Raw genomic sequence first — 23,635 nt, 5'->3', positions numbered from 1 at the left:
ATGGGTATATGCGAGGTTTTCGGAAGTGATCCCGTTAAAAACGGATAAGCTTATACGATCGAAAGTGAGGAGAAGCTATTACCTCGTTTGTAAACTATGCGGCCCGCCATAGCATAAATGTGCGCAATTATCACGCGAGTTTCAGCTTATTTCTTCTTTTCACTTGTTTGCATATGCTACAGACTGAGTGCTTGTGCTTTTATTTTTAATTTTTACTCCTATGCCTATACACGCAGAGGGCAAGCCGAGCAAATGGATTAATTCAAACGAATTATGATTAGACTATAAAACGGCACTATCATACACGTCTGCCACACTAGTTAGCAATTTTTCATTACCTTTCAATGATATGCAAAACTTATCAGAACATTTTTGGCACTAGACATCCGCCGGTTCTAATGATACTAGCCACTTTCTAAACAATATTACGAGGCAAACACTGTGCGCAATTTAAAAAGGACATGTTTCTTTATTTACAAAACTCATGAGGTGGACAAAGAGAAAAACAATATGGGCAAGCACAATCAAGAAGTGCACACAACCATTTCGTTATTTACAAAGTTCAATCACCACATGATGATTACTTGCGTAATTTTCTATTCGCAAAGATAAAACCCGCCAGACTAAACACGCAGCTCCTATCTTGCTCAGAAGTTTGTTTTTTTCCGGCAAGCTGCTTGATCAATTATTTTTCCTGCGTTGATAAGCTGTGGTCTAAGCAACTTTTCTATGATTATCTTTGTTGTTTCAGTGGCGTGGCCCTTTCTTGCTGCACAAAGCTATAAGAGAGCACCTCTCGAAGTAAGCAACATAAGCTAGCGACATGTACGCTACACATGGAATGTAGCGACGTACGCTTCACTGGAATTTGTTATATTTGCAAGCAAGCGCAGAAGCCTTAGGATTAAAAATGGGGAAGAAAACTAATGTCTCAGTTCACCAAACTGCAACAAGACCTTGCAGCTGAGAAACATGCATGGCTTTGACCACTCGAGCATACGCTCGTAACGTTGACTGACTGCCGGATTCACGAGTGACCGTTAGGCACTCAAAGACTAGCACCTACACGAGGTAGTCTTGACGAGCACAATGCGTAAATTCTAAGTAGAACGGAATGCATTATGTGAATGCAGCAAGAACAACAACACTCCGCTTTGGTAGTAAACATAACACTTAAATTGTGAAACATTTCGGACACGCCTTGCGGTCAGTCTTTGCTGGAAAACCAGCTAAAAATGAAAGGCTACGTGACACGCTCGTAACAAATTTTTTGTCAATGTACACGCGCAAAAAAACGAGCGAACCGGCAGTGGAGATACGCCGCGAGCGGGCTGGACGATGCATCGACGCATAGGCGCGCACTGCCGCCTGGTGGCGCCTGGAGGAACTGACGAACTTACAACGTTTGGCTGGGGCGCGCGCCGATTGGAACAGCCAGAGAGAAATGCGCACGAGGGTGATCTCGGAGGCCATGATATAACCATCACATTAACTGCACGCTTCTTACTTCAAGATCATTCCAAACCGCATGGCAAGCCCCATAGTGATATCAGTTGCCACTTTTTATGTAACTGAAGCCGTGCTGTGATCATACGCCAGAGACCTATCAAATGAAGCAAGCATTAAAGATGAAGCCAGCTTTTTTAGCAACTGACTGTCAGCATTTTAGCGACATTCAGCAGGCACAAGTGTCATCAATGCAAAACCCAAAGTCAGTTGTGATACCTTAAGTATCTGGGTATACATCAATGACAAGGGTGCATACCAATGAGAGAAAGCTTACACACAGAAATATTGCAACTGTACATGGCAGATATATAAATCTATGACACATTACTTCTATTCTTGTCCCTGCCCATCCCTCTGTCTACATGGGCCACAATGCAACTCACTTTAAGGAACCAAGAAAGCTTCATTTTAAGAGGAGATGGTAGATAAATATGACCACAACAGTGCTTTTTTTTTTATGTTGAAAAAAGAAAAACAAGCAAGAATACTGGGAACATCCTGATCTAGTCATGTCTAGCATCCTTTCAATACCTTCTCCTCTACTTGGAAGTGCTCCTGTGAGAGCACATGTATTCTATTCACGCATGTATTGCATTTGCATTCACTCCACCAGACCAGTCAACTGTTCTAGACCTGCCTTTAGAATTTGGCATAACTTTCAGCTGCCTGGAAATCTTTAGCATGGTTTGAGCACAAAGTATGGTACGACAACTCTGATGGCTCATCAATCTGTTCAGACCCTGCCAGGAATCACTACCGCGTTGGGGCTCTGCCATTATGCGATTGTACAGCAATGCACAGAGAAAGAAGAAAAAAAAAAGTTACCCCAACAATTGCAGTAGCACAAAAGCAAAAAAATGGGGTGGAACTACCCAAGCAGTAGGCTTCCCTGCAGCCACGCATAATATGTGTGGTTCAATCGGAGATGGAAGGCTGGTACCGAGCAACTGGCTCGATGCCACATGACATAGTGCGCTTCATTTAAGAGCCATGCAAGATGGTTTGAAGCTAACTGCCACTTATCATGAAAGGCCTAGACTCAACTGCTGTAAGGTCACCAATGACAGAAAAGCATCCCATCAACTCTCCCTATGATGCTCATGTATGCTAACAATGTATGCGAACACCAATTTGAAATGCTACTTCCGTGCCATTCTTGAACATGCTATGCCATTCACTCTGACGCTAGAAAACTACAGTTGAACAGCTCTACAATTAAAATATTGCAGTGCTAGGGATCGGGAAGGCACACACTTAACCTGGCATCATGGCCACTCCAGCAACTTGAACAGTAACATTAGTGGGGCCATCACTTTTATGTAGTCATGCAAAATATGAGGAGCAACAAAGTTAGAGCATTCATTTATTGATTACTTCACAATAACGCATGACAACGACAGTTCTTTTTTTTTTTTTAACTAGCTTTCCCCTGAATGCGTAATATAAAATGATCGCCTTGATATATCAGATAAATACCGAGAACATCCGTAATTTTGTGCGAAGAGTCTGTTCCCTGTCACATATTGCTCATGACTGTACCTCCGCTACGCCTGAAGACAAAGTGTCAGTGCCACCCTGAACACAGCAATCATGACAACATGTAACTCGCTTAGCCATCGTGCACCAGTTTTGCAGGAAAAATGATTATAATAACTAAATTCAGCTAACATTTTTGTGAACATTTAAGAACTGCAAAACGAATTACAAATAGGCAGGCACATACAGTAAATCAAATGCCAATTTTCATCATCTGTAAACACAGCATTACAATCACAAAAAAATTTAGCCCACTCTGCTGTTAAAGTTAGCTTCTGCACAAATCTGTCCCTAAGCTGGCCTCCTCCATCTCTCATAGCTTACGCTTTGGCTTTGCATTGGTAAATATACTAGATAAGATAGTTGCTTCAAATATCCTAACTTTATCACACAATTGTATGAGTAGGAATAAAAATAATTAATATTTTCATGCACTGTAGTGCACTTCATATACTAGGCATTACCAAGTTTTTAATTTTGAACTTCACAATTCTTCGACCAATAAGATTTAATGAAAACCTACAAAATACTGCCATTTTTACTGTGCTTCATAATGCCCACATAAATACATGAAGGCAGACCTGCTCCTTACGGAACGGAGGCTAAACCTGTCCTTGGTAAAAGGAAAAAATACCGCCCTCAAATGGCTAGTAAGAACGATCCAAGATCATTGCACAAGGGAGACATTTTCCTTTAAGACTTCCATCGATAACGCCAGCTCAGAACCCCACCGACATCTACTCTAAAGGTAAACAAACACAAGACACATCCCTTGACAATCAACAACAGAAAGGCAAGCCCCTTTCCTGACCATGCTTCGTAGAATGAATACTCTTCTGCTTTGTGCCATCATTTTAATGTCCATAGGGAGAACACTAGTTCATAACGGGCACAGATGTCTCCCTATACTTTGCCGAATTATACAGGTGCATTCTTTCATCCAAATGTGGGGGGCACATGCGGGCAAGAAACAACTGCATGTAACAGAGAGAACTAATATATACACTACTGTTACATGTTTAATGCAGTACAAAGCATCTTCTCAGCATTCCAGCCTGCTACCACACACCACTTTACATGCTACCCTGTATAAGTAGCTGGCGGCTCATTCCATCACTGCTGTGCAAACAAAGCAGAATTTTCAACACGCTCTTTCACGACGCACTCACTGCCTTCTCTTGGAAACACTACTCATAAGCCCAAATGAACATAGACAAAGAATTACATTTTAGGTGTGAAAATCCGACGTGAGAGCCTTACAGGAGCTACACTAATGAGAACCTCACCTACCTTGCACTGCAGGAGGCTCCGGTTTGTCAAGAAATTGCTGCAGCCTCTTCTCAAGACTTTCTTTTATCTCCGACATTTCTGCCAACTAGAAAAAGAAAAACAATGAACTCTCCAAAGTAGCCCATATAAGGACTAGTTCCGTCAACAATGCATGAAAAACTTATGACAAGAAGTGCAGAAGAAGCAGATTAGACATGCGTTAGACGTACAGCATGTACCTTCTTGTTCCTTCATGCCTTCATCCTGTTGGAACATCTTGTGTCTGAACAGTTATGTAAATGTTCATGTAGAAGTGAATACCTTAATAATTATTTATGCACAAGGAGAATGGGAAATAGTAACCTGCAACTACTACTTCCTCTCCTTGTCGAAACATGCGATATTAATATTAATACAAATATTTGGATAAAATTAAAACACAGAAAGCAAGATTCTCGAAAAAAAAAAAAAAAATCAACGCGGCAGGATTTTGCCCATGGTGGGCGGCAACGGTTTTTGCCGCCCTCCTTTCAGGTCAACAAGCTGCCCCCAACAACCTCTTGGGCTTCAAATGTGCAACACTCGGGGACAACTTTCTGTGACTGTGATGTGTCCAGTCATGCCGCTACAGACAGTGCAGTGCACTGGCCTTTTAGTTTTATTTTTGATGGCATCACGCACTCTAATACCTAGTCATAATTTAATCGCATCCACGTGCTTCCTCTGCTTTTCGGGTAAGCTGAACTGTCGCGATTTGGGGATGCTTCACTGGATGGGTCAGAGTACATGCGATGAAGCATACTCAAAACGCAACAGGACTATTTGTAACGAGGTACCACTGCTACTGCGTTGTACTGCGGAAAGGGCCACCCACGGTGGCGGTTGCGACTTTGGAGCAATTCTTTGACCCTTCTGACAGAATGCGCGAAACAAAGCACTTGACGAATCCGCGAAAAATTGTCGTTGTTGCATAGCTTTCATCTGAAATGTATACACAGCCATATTCCAGGTGTTGTTCCACACAAAAGAGTGAGCGCCAAGATCAGGACATAAAGATGCTCCAGGGTGCATATGCGAGATCGCATGACTACCGAAATGTGCCCTGGCACGCCATTTCCTTTGCTCTGCGCATGAACACAAAGGTCCCAGCAGATGTCAACTAGGCAAGGCTACCGCGCGAGAGTACAGCAATCGGCAAATGCCAATGGGAAAGCAAACAGCAGCTGTTGTAAGAACACTGCAAGTCAGATGGCTAGCTATTACTGTGCGCACAGAGATGTTGACTCTCAAGGGCGAGACACGGTCCTCAAGTGCAACTACACACTCAGCGACGTGACCGTGAGGTCGCGACGGGTCGTGCGCTCAGAAAGGTGGGGCCGTTCAAGGATCATCAGCATGTGCCACAAATGAGCCACGCAATTCTTCACACAGAGGTCTGCAGAGCTCCCAGACAGACAACATCACGCATGTTTGACACCGTACACAAATACTGATGTTGTCTGTCTGTGCCACTGAGAGCTTGCTTTCTGTGGACTGACAGTGGTCAACACATCACACAAAGCTCAATACAAAAACGAGACCTGAACTGTCCCAAAATAAGAGAAATTATAATTGAAAGCAGAAACCCTTACCTCATCGTGTTCGCTGCCTTTAGCAAAAGTGGTCTTCGGCAATAGGAACACACATCTTTTGTGCAAAAAAAATCTGAAGAACTTCATCAAACGAGCAAATCAGGCTATGAAAGATTCCGCAGTGAAGGGCTTCGGTAATTTTGACCACCCTGAATTCGTTTACGCACGCATCACTATTGCGCAGCATGCACAACAGTCTTGTTTTTTGCCTCCATTAAAAAGTGCCTGCCACAACCAGGACGGACTTGCGTCTTTGGGATCAGCGACAGAGTGTCCAAACTACTGAGCCACTACAATGGGGCGGTTAAGCACTGCCTTTTTGAGAGGGAGCCCAAGGGATCACCTCTAGGACAAGGCTGCATGTAATCACTGTCACCAAAAGTGCTTCAAGCAAAAGGTGTTCACTCTGGCTGAAATAAAGTTACCCCTTTTCATTTCAGTAACACACTGCGCTGCGATCGTTTAACCATGTAGGAAATGGTGGAAGATGGTGTTGTGACCATGGGCACTCATGCACCTGAGTGTAAGTCGAGCCCACTTATAATGGCCCCACTTAAGACGAACGCTCGCTTATCACGAACAAGTCCGGCGCGACAGTCAAAATATACATTAGAGCTATGGCGCTCTGTCTCGGCTACAACGAACATCCATGAGACTAGCCTATCAGCTACAGCGAACGCCTTGGTGCCGCGGACCACTTTCTACATGCCGAGATTCGTAGACCCTGTGCTCTGCAAGCCGCGACAATTGGCATTCCCGATTGCCCCGCAGCATTTCGCCCGAGGCATAACAAGCAGCGCAGACGCAGCAAGCGGCTTCCCGGTTTATCTCTCGCGGCATCTCGCTGGAGGAACGAGGAGCGGCCTAAACGCAGCAAGAGAGTTCCTGGGTTATCTTTCGCGGCATCTAAGACGGAGGCATGGAGGAGCGGCGACACAACAAAGAAAGCGCCGAAACAAAAAAAAAATGCTAGCTAAGCCTAGGGAGCCTCCCTAGCCAAGCCTAGCACATGTGAGCCACGTGAACACGCAGGTCGAAGGAAAGCACCGATAGCAACATCTCATTTGCCACGGGACCACGGGAACGTCAGAGCAACGGTCAAGTTTGCTACCAATCGACAACGTAGCATGCAATAATGTGTTGTCGAACCCGCCTTCCCTTCCCCCTCACCTTTTCCCTCTATCTCCGCGTCTCACATGACTGACAGTGGTGCAGTGTGCAGTCGTTTACTCGTTTCTCTTCCTTGTGGTTGTTCTGGTACGTTGTTTGTTTCCTAGTGGTGTGAAGCCTATATGAAAGATGACGAACTCGCCAGTGTCTACTTCGACAGTGAAGCGTAAAGCTTTGAACTTGGGCACAAAACTTTTAATATTGAAAGATCTTTCTCAAGGCGCAAAGAATCACGAGCTGGTTAAAAAGACCGGTTTGTCAAAGTTGACAATATCCACAATACTGAAAGAGAAAGATAAAATCTACAAGTGTGCCGCCACGGACTCCGCGACGAGGAAGTGCCTACGGAAGGCCACATATGCAGACATTGAAGATGCACTCAAGTGGTTTCTCGACGCTTGGGCACGCAATGTGCCTATCAGCGGGCCGCTGATGTTGTCCAAGGAAAAAGACCTTGCATTCCTCCAGGACTTCACAGACTTTTCCCCAGGAAACAACTGGCTCCATCGCTTGAAGCTTCGCCACGGGATAATTTTCAAGTGCATCAATGGCAAATAGACAACAGTAAATGACGAAGACGTCAGTATGTCGCTGTCAACAAACTTGGCCCATGTATCAAGGTATGCTGAAAGGGACGTTGTAACACCGATGAAACACCCCTATTCGTCCAAATACTGCCTGTCAAAACGCACGCTATGAAGGGTGACAAATGTGCTGGCGGTAAGCACAGCAAAGTGCGGATAACTGTACTGCTGTGCACGAACATGGACGGAAGCGATCGGTGCTTGCCATTTGTCATCGGCAAGTCAAAGAGGCCACGTTGTTTCCGCATTTACGTACCTGTGCGGTACAGACATAACTCAAAATCGTACATGACACGCGAGTTGTTCACAGAATGGCTCATCGATTTTGACAGCAGCATGGTAAAGAAAGGGCGCAGTTATTCTCATTCTTGGCAACTGTACTGCCCACCATGTGCAGGCTCCATTAAGGGCAGTTGAGCTGCTTTTTCTGCCCACAAACGCGACATCAAAAGCACAACCGCTGGACATGGACATAATATGGTCGTTTAAAGCGGCCTACCAGCGCTGTGTTGTGCAGCAGATGCTGACTGCAGTTGATTGTCCTGCTGCCAATGCGCCTCTCCAGACCTCACTATACTCGACGGTGGAAATGGTCAAAGCAGCGCAGATGGAAGTGACACCCACATCCATCCGGAATTGTTTTCGCAAGGCCGGCTTCGCCGATGCAACTGAAGCAGGCATTGAAGACATTGAACAAAGCCAACTTGAAGACTTGTGGCGCCGCGTTGTTGACGCTGACCTGGCCGGTCGTGATATCGATTGGCAAGATTTTGTTGATACGGAAGATGGTGCTGAAGTCGCGGAGTCTTTTTGCAATGAGACCACCATCTGAGAAGTGCGGGCATCAAGCGACGCCGAAGCATCGGGCAACAACGACAGCGAGCCATCGGCACCAGCGCCCGTAAGCGCAAGCACAGCAGTGAACCATATTGAGGAATTTAAAAATTTTGTATATTTTAGGACCTTGAGGAACGAACACATCTCAGCTTTGAACAAGCTTGAAACCGCCATTATCGGATGCACGCTTAAGGGAGGACACTGGTCTTTCGGACCAAAAAATCGCGAGAAAATCACTTCTTAGAAAATGTGATTTGCAAAATCAGTAGCTCATTATCTACCTATCTGATAAGTTTTTCATCTCTAGGATCAGTATTTTAGTCACAGTGCCAATTTATATAATCGATGTTGCCCGAATTTGGGCCGAAAACGGCCACCGAAACAACCATTTTTCGCGAGGTGTAGCTCCCATTTCGTGCGCGGCACCGGAGCCATCTTGGTCTCATTTGAAAGAGCCGCCTTTTGTCTTAAAATTGCCGCCTCTGCTGTTTCCATTTGCCCATTGGTCGAATAAAAAATAGCAAAAAAGAAAACGGGGCATTTGTAATCCCATTGGCTTTCGGGGTGCATGTGACGGCAAAGCGTCACCATATTGGTGGAGCTGGCTGGCGGCGTCTGCTCAGCGCGCCCGAGCCGTGGGGAGACTGCGGAGACGTGACGCCGGTCACGCTTGGTTCCAAACCGCGAGGTACATTCACGGCGAGATTTTGGGAAAAAGGGAAAAAAAATTGTTGAATAATCATCTCTAGTGATGCGCTGCCCTGACTGTGTGCGCTCAGGCCGACGAAAGTAGCGCATCGAACGATGAGCGTATGAGCCTGAAGTAGGCCTAGCGTGTTCCCCAGCATGGAAGACTGCTGCTACTGCCAGCAGTCGCACCCGCCGCAACATAGTGATATTGCAGGCCACAGATGGGCGGAAAGATAAGCTCAGAACAGATAAAGCTTGAACTCTCGGCAACTCCACCGACGAAGCTGCAGTCTGATTGTTTTCGCGACGATGGCGGCAGCGCGGCGGACAGTCCGCTTGGCAAGGCGGAGTTCACGACCGTCAGATGTAAACAGTTTGCAGAGAGCGGCGAAGTGTAAAACATACGGCGGCGGCATTCGCGTTGAAAAAGGTGATCGTGAATAAGAAATCGCCGTCAAACTTATTCTCCAATGCGTAAACTGCAGGGACACGTCGTCATAGAGTTCGCTGCGCGTTTGCGCCGATCGGATCGTGTTCATAGTCTTTAGTGAATGTGCTTGCTTCCCGTGCCACGCAGAGCACTAGGAAGCAGCAAACAGCTCCGAATGACATTTTTTTTTTCGCAGTGAACGTTCTTCACCACGGTCTTGATGCGAGAACGTAGCAAAATGACGTACGTGAAAAAATAAAAATAAAAGTTGCCTGCACGTGACTCGCGCAGCCGAAAAAGTGACAACGGAGCGTGCTGCAACTGCAAATAAAAATGAAAGAGGTGACATTTGAGCATTTTAAACATCCCTGAAGGTTTCTAGCCATTTTAAATTGTAAATGTGTGCATTGCACCAGTAAACTTCTGTTAAATAATCCCCCATTTTTTTTTTTTTTTTTACTTTTTTCTCAAAACATGCATTGTCGACCACTTGCAGTTTTGTGGCCTCGATATCTCGGCACCTAAAGCACAAAGAACTGAAATTCTTTTTGCAATGGGAAGCTGAATGCATGCTTTGTGAAATGTTGGAAGCAAATTTTTTGTTTTTGAAAGCTAAAATTATTTTGATGAGTTTATTCCCACTTGGTACACACACTTTGTATACTGAAATTATCAAGGCTGCAATATGAGTGCTATTTAACATATTAGGAAACTGCTCCACACATTTCATTCTCTACTCTTCTGGCTACCTAGCCATGCCTTAACTTTGGGTTTTTAACTACCAATTATTTCAGAATTTAGGCCTTAAACAATGGAAGTTAATTAGTAATTATATTTCAAACTAAATGGGCTACAGGAAAGAAGATTGCATATTTGAATTCGGCATGAAGAATTCAGTAAGGCTGTGCATTTTTATTACAATTTGCCAAATAAATAACAAATAGCTCTAGGACCCATGTCCCCCCTTAAAAGGCAGACAGCGATCACAGACTTTTTCTTTGAATAATTTTTTTTTTTCATTTATGTGGATTTTTTGTGTGAGCGGCCCACATATCACGAACGAACTTCTGGATACAACGAACGAATTCCGCATGACGCTCAGGTTCGTTATAAGCGGGCTCGACTGTAGACAGTACCTCATGTTGGATCAGGTGTTTTAAAACTCGGCTGCCATGTTCTTTACGTCCACGACCCATGTAACACAAGGAACAATGCACAATGCAAGTGTGCATCATTCCTTGCGTTTTCTTTCGGTTTTGTTTTGCCAACTATATAGAATATTAAAAAAGGATATAAAATGATGCATTTATCTTACCTTAGTTTTGTAGGTCTCAAGCTGCTGTGAAACACTGTCCACATAAGACTGATAATGAGATGACATTTGCTGCTTTTCAGAAGCAATCTGTTCCATAGCGTCTTTATACTGAAAAAGGAAGAAGAAAAAACATTAGTCAGCCAGGAAAGACTCAGTGGATTATTGATCTGACAACACCATGCTTTCTTTACAAAGAAACTGTCGAAAGAAACAACAGCTGTTAAGTGTGTGTCCGCAAGTGTGTGCAAGTTTGTGCACCTGTGTGAGCAAGCAAGCAAAGATATACATATGCATGCACACACATGACCAAACGGAATTACAGTAGAACCTCGGTGATACGAATCTCATGGGGTAGCGAAAAAACTCATATCCGAAAATTCGTATCATAAAACGAACGAAAATAAGTATGCAGAAGCATGGGAAAGGCAGTCACACAGATCTGTTTACGTTAGAGAAGGTTTATTATGGTCGCGCGGTCATGGCTCGCCACTTGCGGCGCACACAGCGCAACGGGCAATCACGACGTCGGCGACACACGGGACGCATTCCTCCACGAACTTCTCGCAGCACGTACAGCACGACAAGAGATGGCGACGAGCCAGCCGCGCAGCGCCACAGACTGCTCGCGATGTGTACAGCACGACTAGCGGTCGCGACGATGCGCGGCCCGTGCGCGCCCGCCGCCGCGTGCACCGCTGACTAGCACCCACGGCCGCACACCGCTGCAAACCTTTTGCGGCGTGGAAGACGATTGCGATGCTGGAGATATGCGATCCCCCCACCTCCACGTACTTCTCGCGGCGCATACAGCATGACTGGAGATGGCGAGATGCGGGCCACATGGCGCCGCAAACTGCTCGCAGATCGCGATCGCGGAGCCAGCGATGTCCGGTCCATGCGCACCCACCGCGTACGCTGCTGCCAGCTACGGTGATTGCAACATCTAGGGTTTGTCAGCCAAGGTTTGTCAGAAAGCTTTTCGCGGCGTGACACCGACAGAAATCGCAACGTCAGCGAGGTGCGGACCACGCGTCACCGCAAACTGCTCGTGATGCATACATTTAGCATGGCTGGCAATCGCGGAGTCAACGATGTGTGGGCGGTGCAGTGCTCAAGGTTGCGGTCACAGTTCGCGCGTTCGTATCATCCGTTGTGGCACGAGAGAGTGTTCAGACCATCCGAAATTTTGCATAATGTACACAATGCACTCTGGGCAGGAAATTTCGTGAATTCATACCATCCCGAAATTCGTATCAACCGGATTCGTACCACCGAGATTTTACTGTAGTTCTCAAATACTGGTTAATTTGTACCTTTTCTGCAGTGCTGATACCTGTACTACAATATCTCCTTTTCTCAAGTTAAAACTGCATATTGTCATTACCGCTGCTGTCTAGAAAATTTGATCTCAAAACTTTGAATCTCAAAGTTCTACAATTTTGAGATGTGCCACTTTTCTTGCATAAATGTACTGCATGTTAACACAGGCTGGTAACACAAACAGGACCTCAAACAGTGCAAGTCAGGGGTCCCGGAAAAAAAAAAAAAAAAAAAAAAGAATGCATGCCCTGCAAAAAGGAAACCAGTAATGTTAGCTGTCATGTGCAATATGCAGAAAAGCTTTGAACTAATTTTGGGCCTTCAATAAGACATTTCCTAGTCAACTCGGCAAGTGAACGGGTCAGCTCAAGCAGAGAGGAGACAGTAGCACTTTTCACGATAATTCCGAGGGTGGAAATGTTTAGGAAGATGTAGCAGTGGCACTTTTCTTTTTTTTTTTTTTTAACATCGAGAAGCTGTTAAACAGCAGTGCCACCAAACAAACATCAGTAGTCCATCACACCTTGAAGCCATTCATAAAGCAACTTGAGCAGAAAAAAAAAATCTTCCTCGAGCAGCGCTGAAAGCACTGCTAGAGCTAACATTGTACCTTCATCAGCCAATGAAAACTTAGACAATTTGGCCATCGCTTGCAACCCCACAGTAGGTGCCATGCACACATACCCTCGCCATCTAAAATATGAAAGAAAATTGTGCACCTGCAAAGAAGAGTAAAAGGTGATGGTGAAGATGCATTATGTACAGACGAACCCGGATATATCGAACTCGAAGGGGAGCACGAAATAGTTCGATCGGTCGTCTCATCCACAGCTCACTGGCAGCGTGCCAAGATGCTGCGCAGCAATAACCTCAGGGCGCGTTTATCTTTTGATAGCTCCTGCAGTGGCGGGGAGCGAACTTGGCAGAGTGCCCGTGATGGCTTAATTGCACAAACCTGGTTCGATTTATCACGCCGCGCTTGGGGCGGGCATCATGATTGCAGCAGCTGACCCTGTGCTTTCATTGATTCATACATGCAAGGATAAACAATAATAAAAAAAAATAAACGACTCCCGCCAAAAAAAACCTGCCGCTTCTGAACGTCCGCAGCTGCCATATCTTATGCTACGCCGCACGTACAGCACAACGAGAAGAAAGAATTACTCTTGCAAAAAAACAAAAAAAAAAAAAAGAGAAAGAACTGCTGCTTTTTAACATCCGCAGGCGCCATAGCCACGTCAGCCGCAGCCGTGCGCAGACATTTCGCAACACATGCTGGAGAAAGCGTTCAACGTCTGTCTGAAAACGGGCTGAGTTGGCTTGGCACATGCGTAGCGCGTGCTGAAGGAGAGAGATAGCTCGGCAAAAGAATGGGCACACCCCCGCACATGGCTTGCAAACGTCATGTGTTGGCGCGCGGGAAACGATAACTGCAGATGCGCGCGCCTTTGGGGAATGGGCATGGCACTGCCCAGACCAGCCGTCGCCGAACTGTCCCCTCTCATTCCTTCCGCACGTGGCTAGAAAACGTCACACGGCAAACGGCCAAGGGTGATGAGATTGTCTTTGGGGAAGGCACACTTTCCAGTGCGTGGTGCAGAGTTCGATATATCGAACGACCGGTGAAATTGAGTTCGATATATGACGCGGCTTTCCTATTCTTTTACATGGGATTTTCAAGGGGATATTCCGCGAGTCGATAGCATCAAAATTCCGTATATCCGGGTTCAATATAACTGGGTTCGACTGTATTATTCTAGAAAATTCAGTTTATAAAGCATGAATGGTGCATGTGCAGGAGCTATCCATTTTCAAAAATGAGCTCTCCAGCCACCAGGTGCATTTCCTGCTCCAGACCAGGAGCGAGAGCATCAGCAATGATAAGAGCCTGCTATGTACGAAGCCGAGTGCAAATGTGATAGACCTCGCACCCAACCACCATCGTCAGCGATTCACTAATTACAGTAGAACCTCGCTATAGTAAACTTGAACATAGTAAAAACTCGGATATAATAAAGTGCAACTGAAAGCCCAGTTCAACTTCCATAGACGAACTGTACATTTCTCCCCCTTTATAGTAAAGACATTTTTAGTAAATATCGGTTATAGTAAAGTGCATCTGGTCGCGAAAACGAGGTCCCACAAAATGACATTGCCACACAGTTGCTACCTAAAATTGTGAGGCGATTAATATATATATATATATATAGCGTTTAACTATCTTTCCCCTGAACAGATCCCCAATGCTTTCCTTGGCCTCGCCGACTGTTGGCTTCTTTCCTTCACACACACACACACACACACACACACATATATATATATATATATATATATATATATATATATATATAATACCAAATGTAGTTTTTTTTTTAATGGCTTTACCACCATGCTTAGAAGCACTCAGGAGAAGCCCACTTTAAGTAGGCCTTAGAGCCATAAGGGAAAGCATACAGTGCATAGGGAAAAAAAAAAAAGTAAAGTTGTCTACAAACATAGAAAGAAGGTGGCGCAGTCCATTCAGTAATTAAAAGAGTAAAAGTGAAGCGAGAAATAGGTAAGGAAAGAAACGGCGGCCAAATATTCATAGCACGGCGCAGCACGGTGCAGCATGAAGCAGTGGTGGTAAGAAGTGGAGGCGCGACATGTGCGATTGCCTCTTAGATGACAGAAACAGCGGAAGATGACGCCATGTTTATGCAAGGCTTTGGTTTTGAAATCCAACTGCTGTATTCATAGCCGCGTTGCCCTCATGCGTAAGAGGTACTTCCATAAGATGTATACAAAAAATCTAACTGAAAACAGAAAATGGCACGAAGAGACAATAGGAGAGAGTTAAAAGGTGTTTTAGAGGGCTTTTTTTTCATTAGGCAACAAGGCGTGTTTAGTAAGTAGCCATTTAATTACCAGACGGCATCTTCACCAACAACTGACATAGTAAAGACCCTGATATAGTAAAGATTTTTGCCAGTTCCAGTGACTTTACTATAACGGGTTTCTACTGTATTTGTCTCAGTGACTTTACTATAATGGAGTTTTACTGTATTTGTGCCAAGACGCAAGCCTAATGATCGCAATTTTCTGTAAATAACATGCCATACCTAACGCCTCCTACTTTGTGACAGAAATTTTTAATTCTGCAAAATCAGAACAAATTGTTATATCATTTCTTTCTACCTATTTTGTCCTAGTTTCAGTTTAGTCTTGTTTCGGTTTCTCTTCTGTGGACTGTGACTATACTTGTGTCTTGACTGTGGATTGTGCCTTCATCTGTAACATAGTCTTTGTCCTATAAATACCCAGCATCTCGTCAATAAAGGGGCTTCTCATCATAGGCGGCGACGAGTGAGCCTCGTTTCTCCTTTTTGGCGGCCGCCTTAGCACGACGCAGCACAAAGCATCCGCAAAATATTGCAGAAGACTTCAAATAACACTCCAGGATGCACCTCAAGTTGCATTCGGATGCAAGATATGAATATAATGAGAAATTTATTTTTTCAGGGCTTTTTAAGGTAATCTTCACCAAGCATCTCTTCAAGATACTTGGTGAAGAGATCTTGAAGCGCAAAGGAGAAGGTGGATAAGGATATAGAAAGATGGTACAGGTCATTCAGACAGAAAAAACACTGAAAGAATTGAACGGAGTACAGAAAGCAAAGAAAGGCTAACGGCCCCAGCTTGAAACACTGGGTACCGACAGCACAGCGGTGGTAACAGCTGGTGATGTGTAGGAGGCCACATGCATCAAATAATTTAGAGTTTAGCTTCCCTTGATTGTTGAACACATATCTAAATTGTTGCCTCGAAAGGAAGGTCGACATATCAATTTCTTCTGTACTTACGCATGCCGTCTATGTTCCTTATTTCTTGTTTGGGGGTGCAGGAGGGAGCATTGCTATGAATAATATGGACTGAGATTGCATTATTAAATGTAATACTTTCTTTTAAAACTCTGCCTCTCTAAGTGCATGAGTGAGTGTCTGCCTGCATGTGTGCACACTTTTCACCCGTATATAACAAATGCATTGCTCTTGCCAAGCAAAGGGACGCAGAACCTGTTGAGCTCAACGACTGGCCTTTTTCAAACTGGACAAAAGTATTGTGGAAAACCAGTTTCCTCCCCCTTCGCCGCGACCGACAACCACCACCCCAACGAGCTTCATGGCAGCGCCGGCTGGGAGAGGAGGTAAATACCTCCCCTTGGGGGAAGGAGACCAGCGATGGGTGCGCCACCAAGACGTCTACGCGGGTTCCTGAGAGGAGACGAGAGAGAGATTCTGGATCCAGCCGGCAACGAGAGCGGTTGTCTCCCGCCGCCTTCCCCGGCAAATGCCGAGGGATAGCGGGCATGGACTACGCTGCGCACACGGGAGGACCCGTCGTGCACGACCGCCCTTCTTCTGGCTCCCAACGGCGAAGCGACCGGTAAATACCGCACGCTCTCGCCGCCTCCCGCGACAAACGCCGTGGTATGGCTTTGTCCGAAGAATGCGGCGCGCACGGGAGATCCCGGCCGCCATATTCACGGCGCGTGCAAATGTCCGCTGCTGAAGTCGCACCCCCATTCCCCAGCCGGTGAGTCAAAAGCCCTTCTTACGTAGCCTTGCCCTTCCAAGGAAAACCTTGTTGATGTATAGCTAGCCGGCATGCTCTGTATTATTTGCAAGTGCAATAAATAGCATTGGAGTATTAACTATGTGTCGCCCCCGTCCTTTGTCCCCACTGCAGGTCGCTAGCGAGAACGTTGCACCTGCGGAGTAGGAGCGGGGTGGAATACCGTCCCTCTCATATACCCCCACAGTATCCATCCACATAGATTAAAGTGAAAAACAACATTTTCAATACTACCTGTTTTGCGTCAAGCTTAACCAGCTCAATGTATTTATTCGCAGGACCAAAAATATGAACCAAATGCAAGCACTACTTTAACGGCTCACTGCTTGTGCTAACCAACAACACGTGGATCTGAGGACTCACCTCAGCTGCACGACGCTCAAAGTGCAACTTCTCTTGGTGCAGCTGCTCCATGCGGCCCAATGCCTCTTCTGAAGCCTGGCTTCCCCCGAGCTGCTGGGCATATAGCTGGGCCAAAGAGAGTTCCTGCCGAACTTTGGCCAGCTCCTGCTGTCCTTCCTCTGCCTCCTTTGACTGAAAGCACAGAATGGAACAAGTTCCAAGCACTGACAGAACATCCCTCCACTGCTACCCACATTTGAAAGGGCAGCCACCTGTATGCCCGATTATACAAACTTCAATGAAAAGTGCTGAATAATTCATGAATCGTCTAACCTATAACAGTGTTCTGCCTCGTCCAATAACATACAGACCTTGTGATAAACATGCAAGATGAAATTCTAAGGACCTAGAACAATCCTTCCTGTAAAGTACAGCTGCTCAAAGACGAAGACATATGAAGGTGCCAAAAAAAAACACGTACAGCTCATTAATGTTCCGGGGCAACATGTTCCCTAGCCCCAACCAGTAATGTTCGTTGCATAATCAGCCATTTTCACAAGACGTGGCGCCATCTGGAGAGTGGGGAAAATGTGTGTGCCATTGGTTGAAAACAAATGCGTGGAAACCGCAAACATAATTCAATTCTGTGAAAAGACAACTGTGCTTGCGAAGTGGCCCCATGTGTGTGTGTGCTTCACAGCTGCTGCCATCTGTTGCATGCACCTGTCCCTAACATAAACTGTACATACACAGTTGTGGCTGGCAGTTTTTTTTTCAACCAGTGCACCTGGAGGAGGAGAGCAGCGCAAGCGCAGGGTGGCCAAATAGACGGATTGCAAAAGAGTTACTGAATGCAAATTGTGAGGAATAGAGAAATAAGCAAGAAGATGATAAGAATCAGAGACAATATCCACGAAGTCGAACTATGCAGCTGAGAAAAAAACAAATGAATACTTTCAATCACTATTTCATTCTACATTTTCCTGACCAGATGTAGCCATTCTTACAAATTATAATGCAGCTTATGCAAATTACATTTCTGAGCTAGGGATTTGCTAGCTTTTGCAGAAACGTAGCATATGCGCAACCTCTGATCAAGACCATGTTTCAAGCCATGTTTCAAGATATTTTTATTGCCCCTTTTAACATTACAGAATGAAAGGGCCTGTTCCGCAAAAAAATCCATTGTCAGTGTTGTCGGTATTCAGAGCGAACAGTCACGAGTATGGCAGGTGGCAATTGACAGGTGACGTGGCTACACAGTGGTTAATCAGTAACGTGACATCAAGAAACAGCATGACATAGCCAAGTTGGCAGGAGCTGCCAACTTGGATAGCTCCATGGAAGGGTGAGATGGGAATTGAATCCAGAGCCCTGAGATCACGAGTCAGACCTGCTACAATTAAGTGATACAGATATGTTTGTACGGCTTGGTTAAGCAGGGCTTTATGTTTATGCCAGATGGTCTTTCATATAATATGATACCTTATGACTGTATTCCAATGAGTATAACTGAGATAACAGAGGCACAAATTAAGGGTTTTGTGAATTGTGAACAAGTAGCAAAGTGCATGTGTGCAAGAGGATCTACAAGAGGAGCTCTAGATAGGAGGATTAGCGCTGTGCTGTCATACCCTAAAGGTGAAGCTTCAGTTCCCCCAAACTTTCTTAACTATGCCCTATGAAATGGACTCGCCCGGAAAGCTCCGTACAGTAGAATTTCGAGTGATACAAGCCTCATGGGATCACGAAAAAATTCATATTCGAACATTCGCATCATCAAAACAAAAGAAAATAAGTACGCAGAAGCATGGAAAAGGCAGTCGCGCAGATCTGTTTATTCCCAAGAAGGTTTACAACGGTCGCAAGGTCACAGCTCGCCACTCGCGGCGCACACAGCGCAATAGGCAATCACAACGTTGCCGATATGCGAGCCGCATGCCTCGGCAGACTTCTTGCAGCGCGTACAACACAACAAGAGACAGCGAGGTGCCTGCCGCGCGGCACTGCAAACTGCTCACGATACATACAGCACGGCTAGCGGTCGTGAAGTCCACAATGTGCGGCACGTGTGCGCCCGCCGCGTGCGCCGCCTAGTACCCACGGCCGCGTGCAGCTGCAAACTTTTCACGGCGTGGAAAACGATCACGATGTCGGCGATTTGCGGTCTGCCTGCCTCCGCGTACTTCTCGTGGCGCGTACAGCACGACAAGACATGGGGACATGTGGGCCACATGGTGCCGCAAACTACTCGCCGATTGCAATTGCGGAGCCAGCGATGTGCAGTCCGTGCACACCCTCCGCATACGCCGCCTCAGCTGTTGTGGTTGCGACGTCTGCTGTTTGTGGGCCACAAGCCGCTGAAAGACATTAGACTGCTGACCATGAGTATACGGGTTGAAACTCTGCCACAGTGACAGAGTTTCAACGAAAGTGAAATGTAAAGCGCCCATGTGCTACGATGTCAAAGTATGTTAACTCATTTGGGACTGCCGCATAGGCCATAGTTTATATATGAACAACTGTTTTCGACACGCTGCCAAGTCCAAATTTCTGTGTGTGGGAACATGTAGCTCCACCTAGGCATATAGAATAACAATTGTAGTTTGCGATTTCTGTGTGGTTCAATTTTTATTTTTTTGATATATGATGAAACACCGCCCATGAATCGCAAAGGCCTCTGCTATGCTCTTCAGTGTGATGCAGCAGCAGGGGTATGTATTTACAAGCAGCTCCATCCTGTTTTAATGACGCTTCACCACGTGAACTGTGAACAGTGCAGGACAAGCGCGTAGTTTCAGTGTGAATGCAAGCGAGGGAAACATAAGTAGGTTTCAGAACAGGATGGCACCATCCCAAAATAGAAATAAAAAAAGCAGTTATGCATCAAGCAACATCCAAAAAGTTGTGACCGTTCAATGCATGCACCTGATCCCAGCCGCAGGATGGCATGAAGTTTAAAGAAAGTGAAACCGGAGCTATACGATGTCAGCCAAGCTATACTTCACAAATATGGGACTTCCCATCATAGTCATGCCTTCCGTAGCGTGCACAAACTGCACAGCCGTCTCCTCTTCTATGATATTCTCGTTCAGAGAGGCACATTTCACCGATTGTTGGCTGCGCAGGTCATACCTAGGCGCGACCCGCAGTACAAATTAATCAGTACAAGCTCGCCCATGTCCGAATAAACGAGCGTCCAACGGCATAAATTAATATGGCGTCAGCCAAGACCATGCTCTTAATTCAAACTATTCGAACTTTCAAGTTAATGGCGGTTGAATTAACGAGATTTCACCACACAAATTCAGATATTGCTGGATATTGAATAATTTGTTATTTGCACAATATTAGAAATAAATGACTATTCGCATCAGTTATCACTGATGCAGGTAAGTGCAGGATTCAACTCCACGCCAGTACCATTCACACCAAGCAAGCCACGTGGCATCAAAACATGTCCGACACATTCCGTGCAGCCAAGGAGGTTAGAATAGAACCTCTGGAGTGGTGGTCCCCCATGGACGTCAATGCGGGCGGGTGAAGCCAGCTGAGCCAGCGGCGGCCATGTCGCAAGGAGCAAAAAGCATGCAGCGCCGGCCAGCGCAAGCGCCTCGCATGAGTTTCGCGAGCGCGACGTCGGCAACATGCGGACATGTGTACACTTGAGAAACTCTTAATAAAGTCTTCTTGTTAAAATTTTTTATTCAGATAGCCAATTTCATATTTCACGTGCCTTATATTGTGATAAGAGTGGATGTAATCGGCGGCGGGCTATAATGCTCTCCAAAATTTATCACTGCTTCCTGGCCAAAAAACAATTTCTTTCACTATCAAATAGAACCACGTAGCATACGTAACAGTTCCGTAAACAGAGTTTCAAAATTAGTGCACACAAATTGATGAGCACTGTTTCAGGATGGTTTGGTTTGTGGGGTTTAACGTCGTAAAGAGACTCCGGCTACGAGAGACGCAGTTTCGGGATGGAAATACAGTTGAACCCGGATATATCGAACTCGAAGGGGATCGCGGAATAGTTCGATATATCGATAATTCGATATACAGAAATCGCCTTGTGACGGCACTTACGATGTGAAAAAACGATACCGTATTTGTCGCGTAATCGACCCACTCGCATAATGAACCCACCCTCCACTTTTGCACCCGAGAATTTGAAAAAAAAAAAAAAAATGCGTTAAGGCCAGCTCGCTCACATGCAAGCGACTGAGCGACCTCAGCGACGAGCGGCAGCGACAGAGCGAAAATTTTCAAACTTGTTGGAACTGCGTCCCTCTCGCCGCTCGAGCCACCGCGGCAGCTCAAAACAAGGTTTCTGTATCGCCGCGGCGGCAGAAATCGCGAGCATTTTCGCTTGCATGTCGATGGCGCGCGTCAGTCCGTTTCGGTCGTCTCATCCACAGCTCATTGGCAGCGTGCCAAGATGCTGCGCAGTGATAAGCGATAACGTCGGGGCACGTTTATCTTTTGATAGCTCCTGCGTTGGCGGGGAGCGAACTTGGCAGAGTGCCCGTGATGGCTTGATTGCACAAGCCTGGTTCGATTTATCACGCCGCGCTTGGGGCGGGCGTCATGATCGCAGCAGCTGACTGCGTGCTTTCGCTGATTCATACATGCAAGGATAAAGGATAAATAAAAAAATCTTCCCCGCAAAAAAAAAAATCCCTGGTGCTTCTTAACGTCCGTAGCCGCCATATCTTATGCTACGCCGCATGTACAGCACACCGATAATAAAGGATGACTCGAAAAAAAAATAAATAAAAATAAAAAAATAAAAATAAAAATAAAAAAAAAACAGCTGCCGCTTCTTAACATCCGCAGGCGCCATAGCCACGTCAGCCGCGCGGCGCGCGCAGAGGGTTCGCAACACATGCTGGAGAAAGCGTCCGACGGCTGTCTGAAAACGGGCTGAGCTGGCTTGGCGCATGCGTAGCGCGTGCTGAAGGAGAGAGATAGCTAGGCAAAAGAATGGGCACACCCACGCACATGGCTTGCAAACGTCATGTGTTGGCGCGCGGGAAACGATAACTGCAGATGCGCGCGCCTTTGGGGAATGGGCGCGGCGCTGCCCAGACCAGCGGTCGCCGAACTGTCCCCTTTCATTCCTTCCGCGCGTGGCTTGAAAACGTCACGCGGCAAGCGGCCATGGGTGATGCGATCGTCTTTGGAGAAGGCACACTTTCTAGTGCGTGGTGCGGAGTTCGATATATCGAACGACCGGTGAAATTGAGTTCGATATATGACGTGGCTTTCCTATACTTTTACATGGGATTTTCAAGGGAATATTCCGTGAGTTCGATATAACCAAAATTCGATATATCCGGGTTCGATATAACCGGGTTCGACTGTATGCCCTTAGATATGCTTCACCGAGAGCATGAAAATTTTCTCTCCTAATGAGCGACGTTCGTTGCCTGCGTTACCAACGCTGCTACAAAAAAAGTTTGTTACTTTAATAAAATTCATAGCATTTGAATACTACGCAGTCGAACCCAAATATATTGAACCCGGATTAATTCGAATTTTGGTTATATCAACTCACGGAACATCCCCTTGAAAATCTCATGTAAAAGTACAGTCGAACCCGGATATATCGAAATCGAAGGAGATCGCGAAACAAGTAGTCGATATATCGATAATTCGATATACAGAAATCGGCTTGAGACGCCACTTGCGATCATGAAAAATGATATGGTATTTGTAGCGTAATCAACCCACTCGCATAATGAACCCACTCCCCATTTTTGCCCCCGAGAATTTGAGAAAAAAAAAAAAAAGGAAAGCGTTTGATGGCACGTTCCTCCGTTTCGACCGTCGCATCCACGGCTCATTTATTGACAGTGTGCCAAGATGCTGCGCAGCGATAAAGCCACGACGTGTTTATCTTTTAACTACACTTTTCATAGATCCAGTGGTGGTAGGGAGCGAACTTGGCAGAGGGCCCGCATGATGGCTTGATTACACAAGCCTAGTTCGATCTGTTGTGCCGCGCTTGGGATGGGACGGGCGTAGTCCACTGCTACAATATCATCGGCAAGCGTGATAGCAGCAAATACCGTTTTGAGCGAACAATGCTAAAAACTGGTGGCATGACCACAGCCAACCGCATGCTTTTCGTTGATTCATAGATGCAACCATGAAAGACTCTCACCAAAAAAACCCAAAAAACTGCCACTTCTTAACGTCCGCAGCCGCCATAGTTTACGCTGTGCCGCACGTTCAGCCCGACAAGAACAACTTTCGCAAAATAAAAAAAAAAATTGCCGTTTCTTAACCTCCGCAGCCACCATAGCATGCGTTTAGCCCGACTGCAAGAATAAACAACTCTCGCAAAAAAAAAAGAAAGATTTCCTGTAGCTTACGTGCGTTC

At 45.8% G+C, this 23,635-nt stretch overlaps 1 protein-coding gene across 4 annotated transcripts in view; it reads right to left on the bottom strand.

Annotated features, from left to right (window-relative positions):
• The window catches only part of LOC146201855 (golgin subfamily A member 2-like), an 87,564-nt gene that overhangs the window by 44,560 nt on the left and 19,369 nt on the right, over positions 1 to 23,635 (bottom strand). For all 4 annotated transcript variants that reach the window (XM_084587812.1, XM_084587814.1, XM_084587813.1 and 1 more), the window contains exons 10-12: positions 17,269 to 17,439; positions 10,972 to 11,079; positions 4,336 to 4,420 (exon numbers count right to left, since the gene is read on the bottom strand). In XM_084587812.1, coding sequence (XP_084443938.1) covers positions 4,336 to 4,420; positions 10,972 to 11,079; positions 17,269 to 17,439 — 364 coding nt within the window. The remainder of the gene's footprint in view (positions 1 to 4,335; positions 4,421 to 10,971; positions 11,080 to 17,268; positions 17,440 to 23,635) is intronic.

This window comes from Amblyomma maculatum, chromosome 1, assembly GCF_055883805.1.
Source record: "Amblyomma maculatum isolate TAMU_Amacu chromosome 1, ASM5588380v1, whole genome shotgun sequence".
NCBI classification, from domain to species: Eukaryota; Metazoa; Arthropoda; class Arachnida; order Ixodida; family Ixodidae; genus Amblyomma; species Amblyomma maculatum.
Note: the sequence above shows the minus strand (reverse complement) of the source record. Positions and strands in the feature narration are given on the sequence as shown.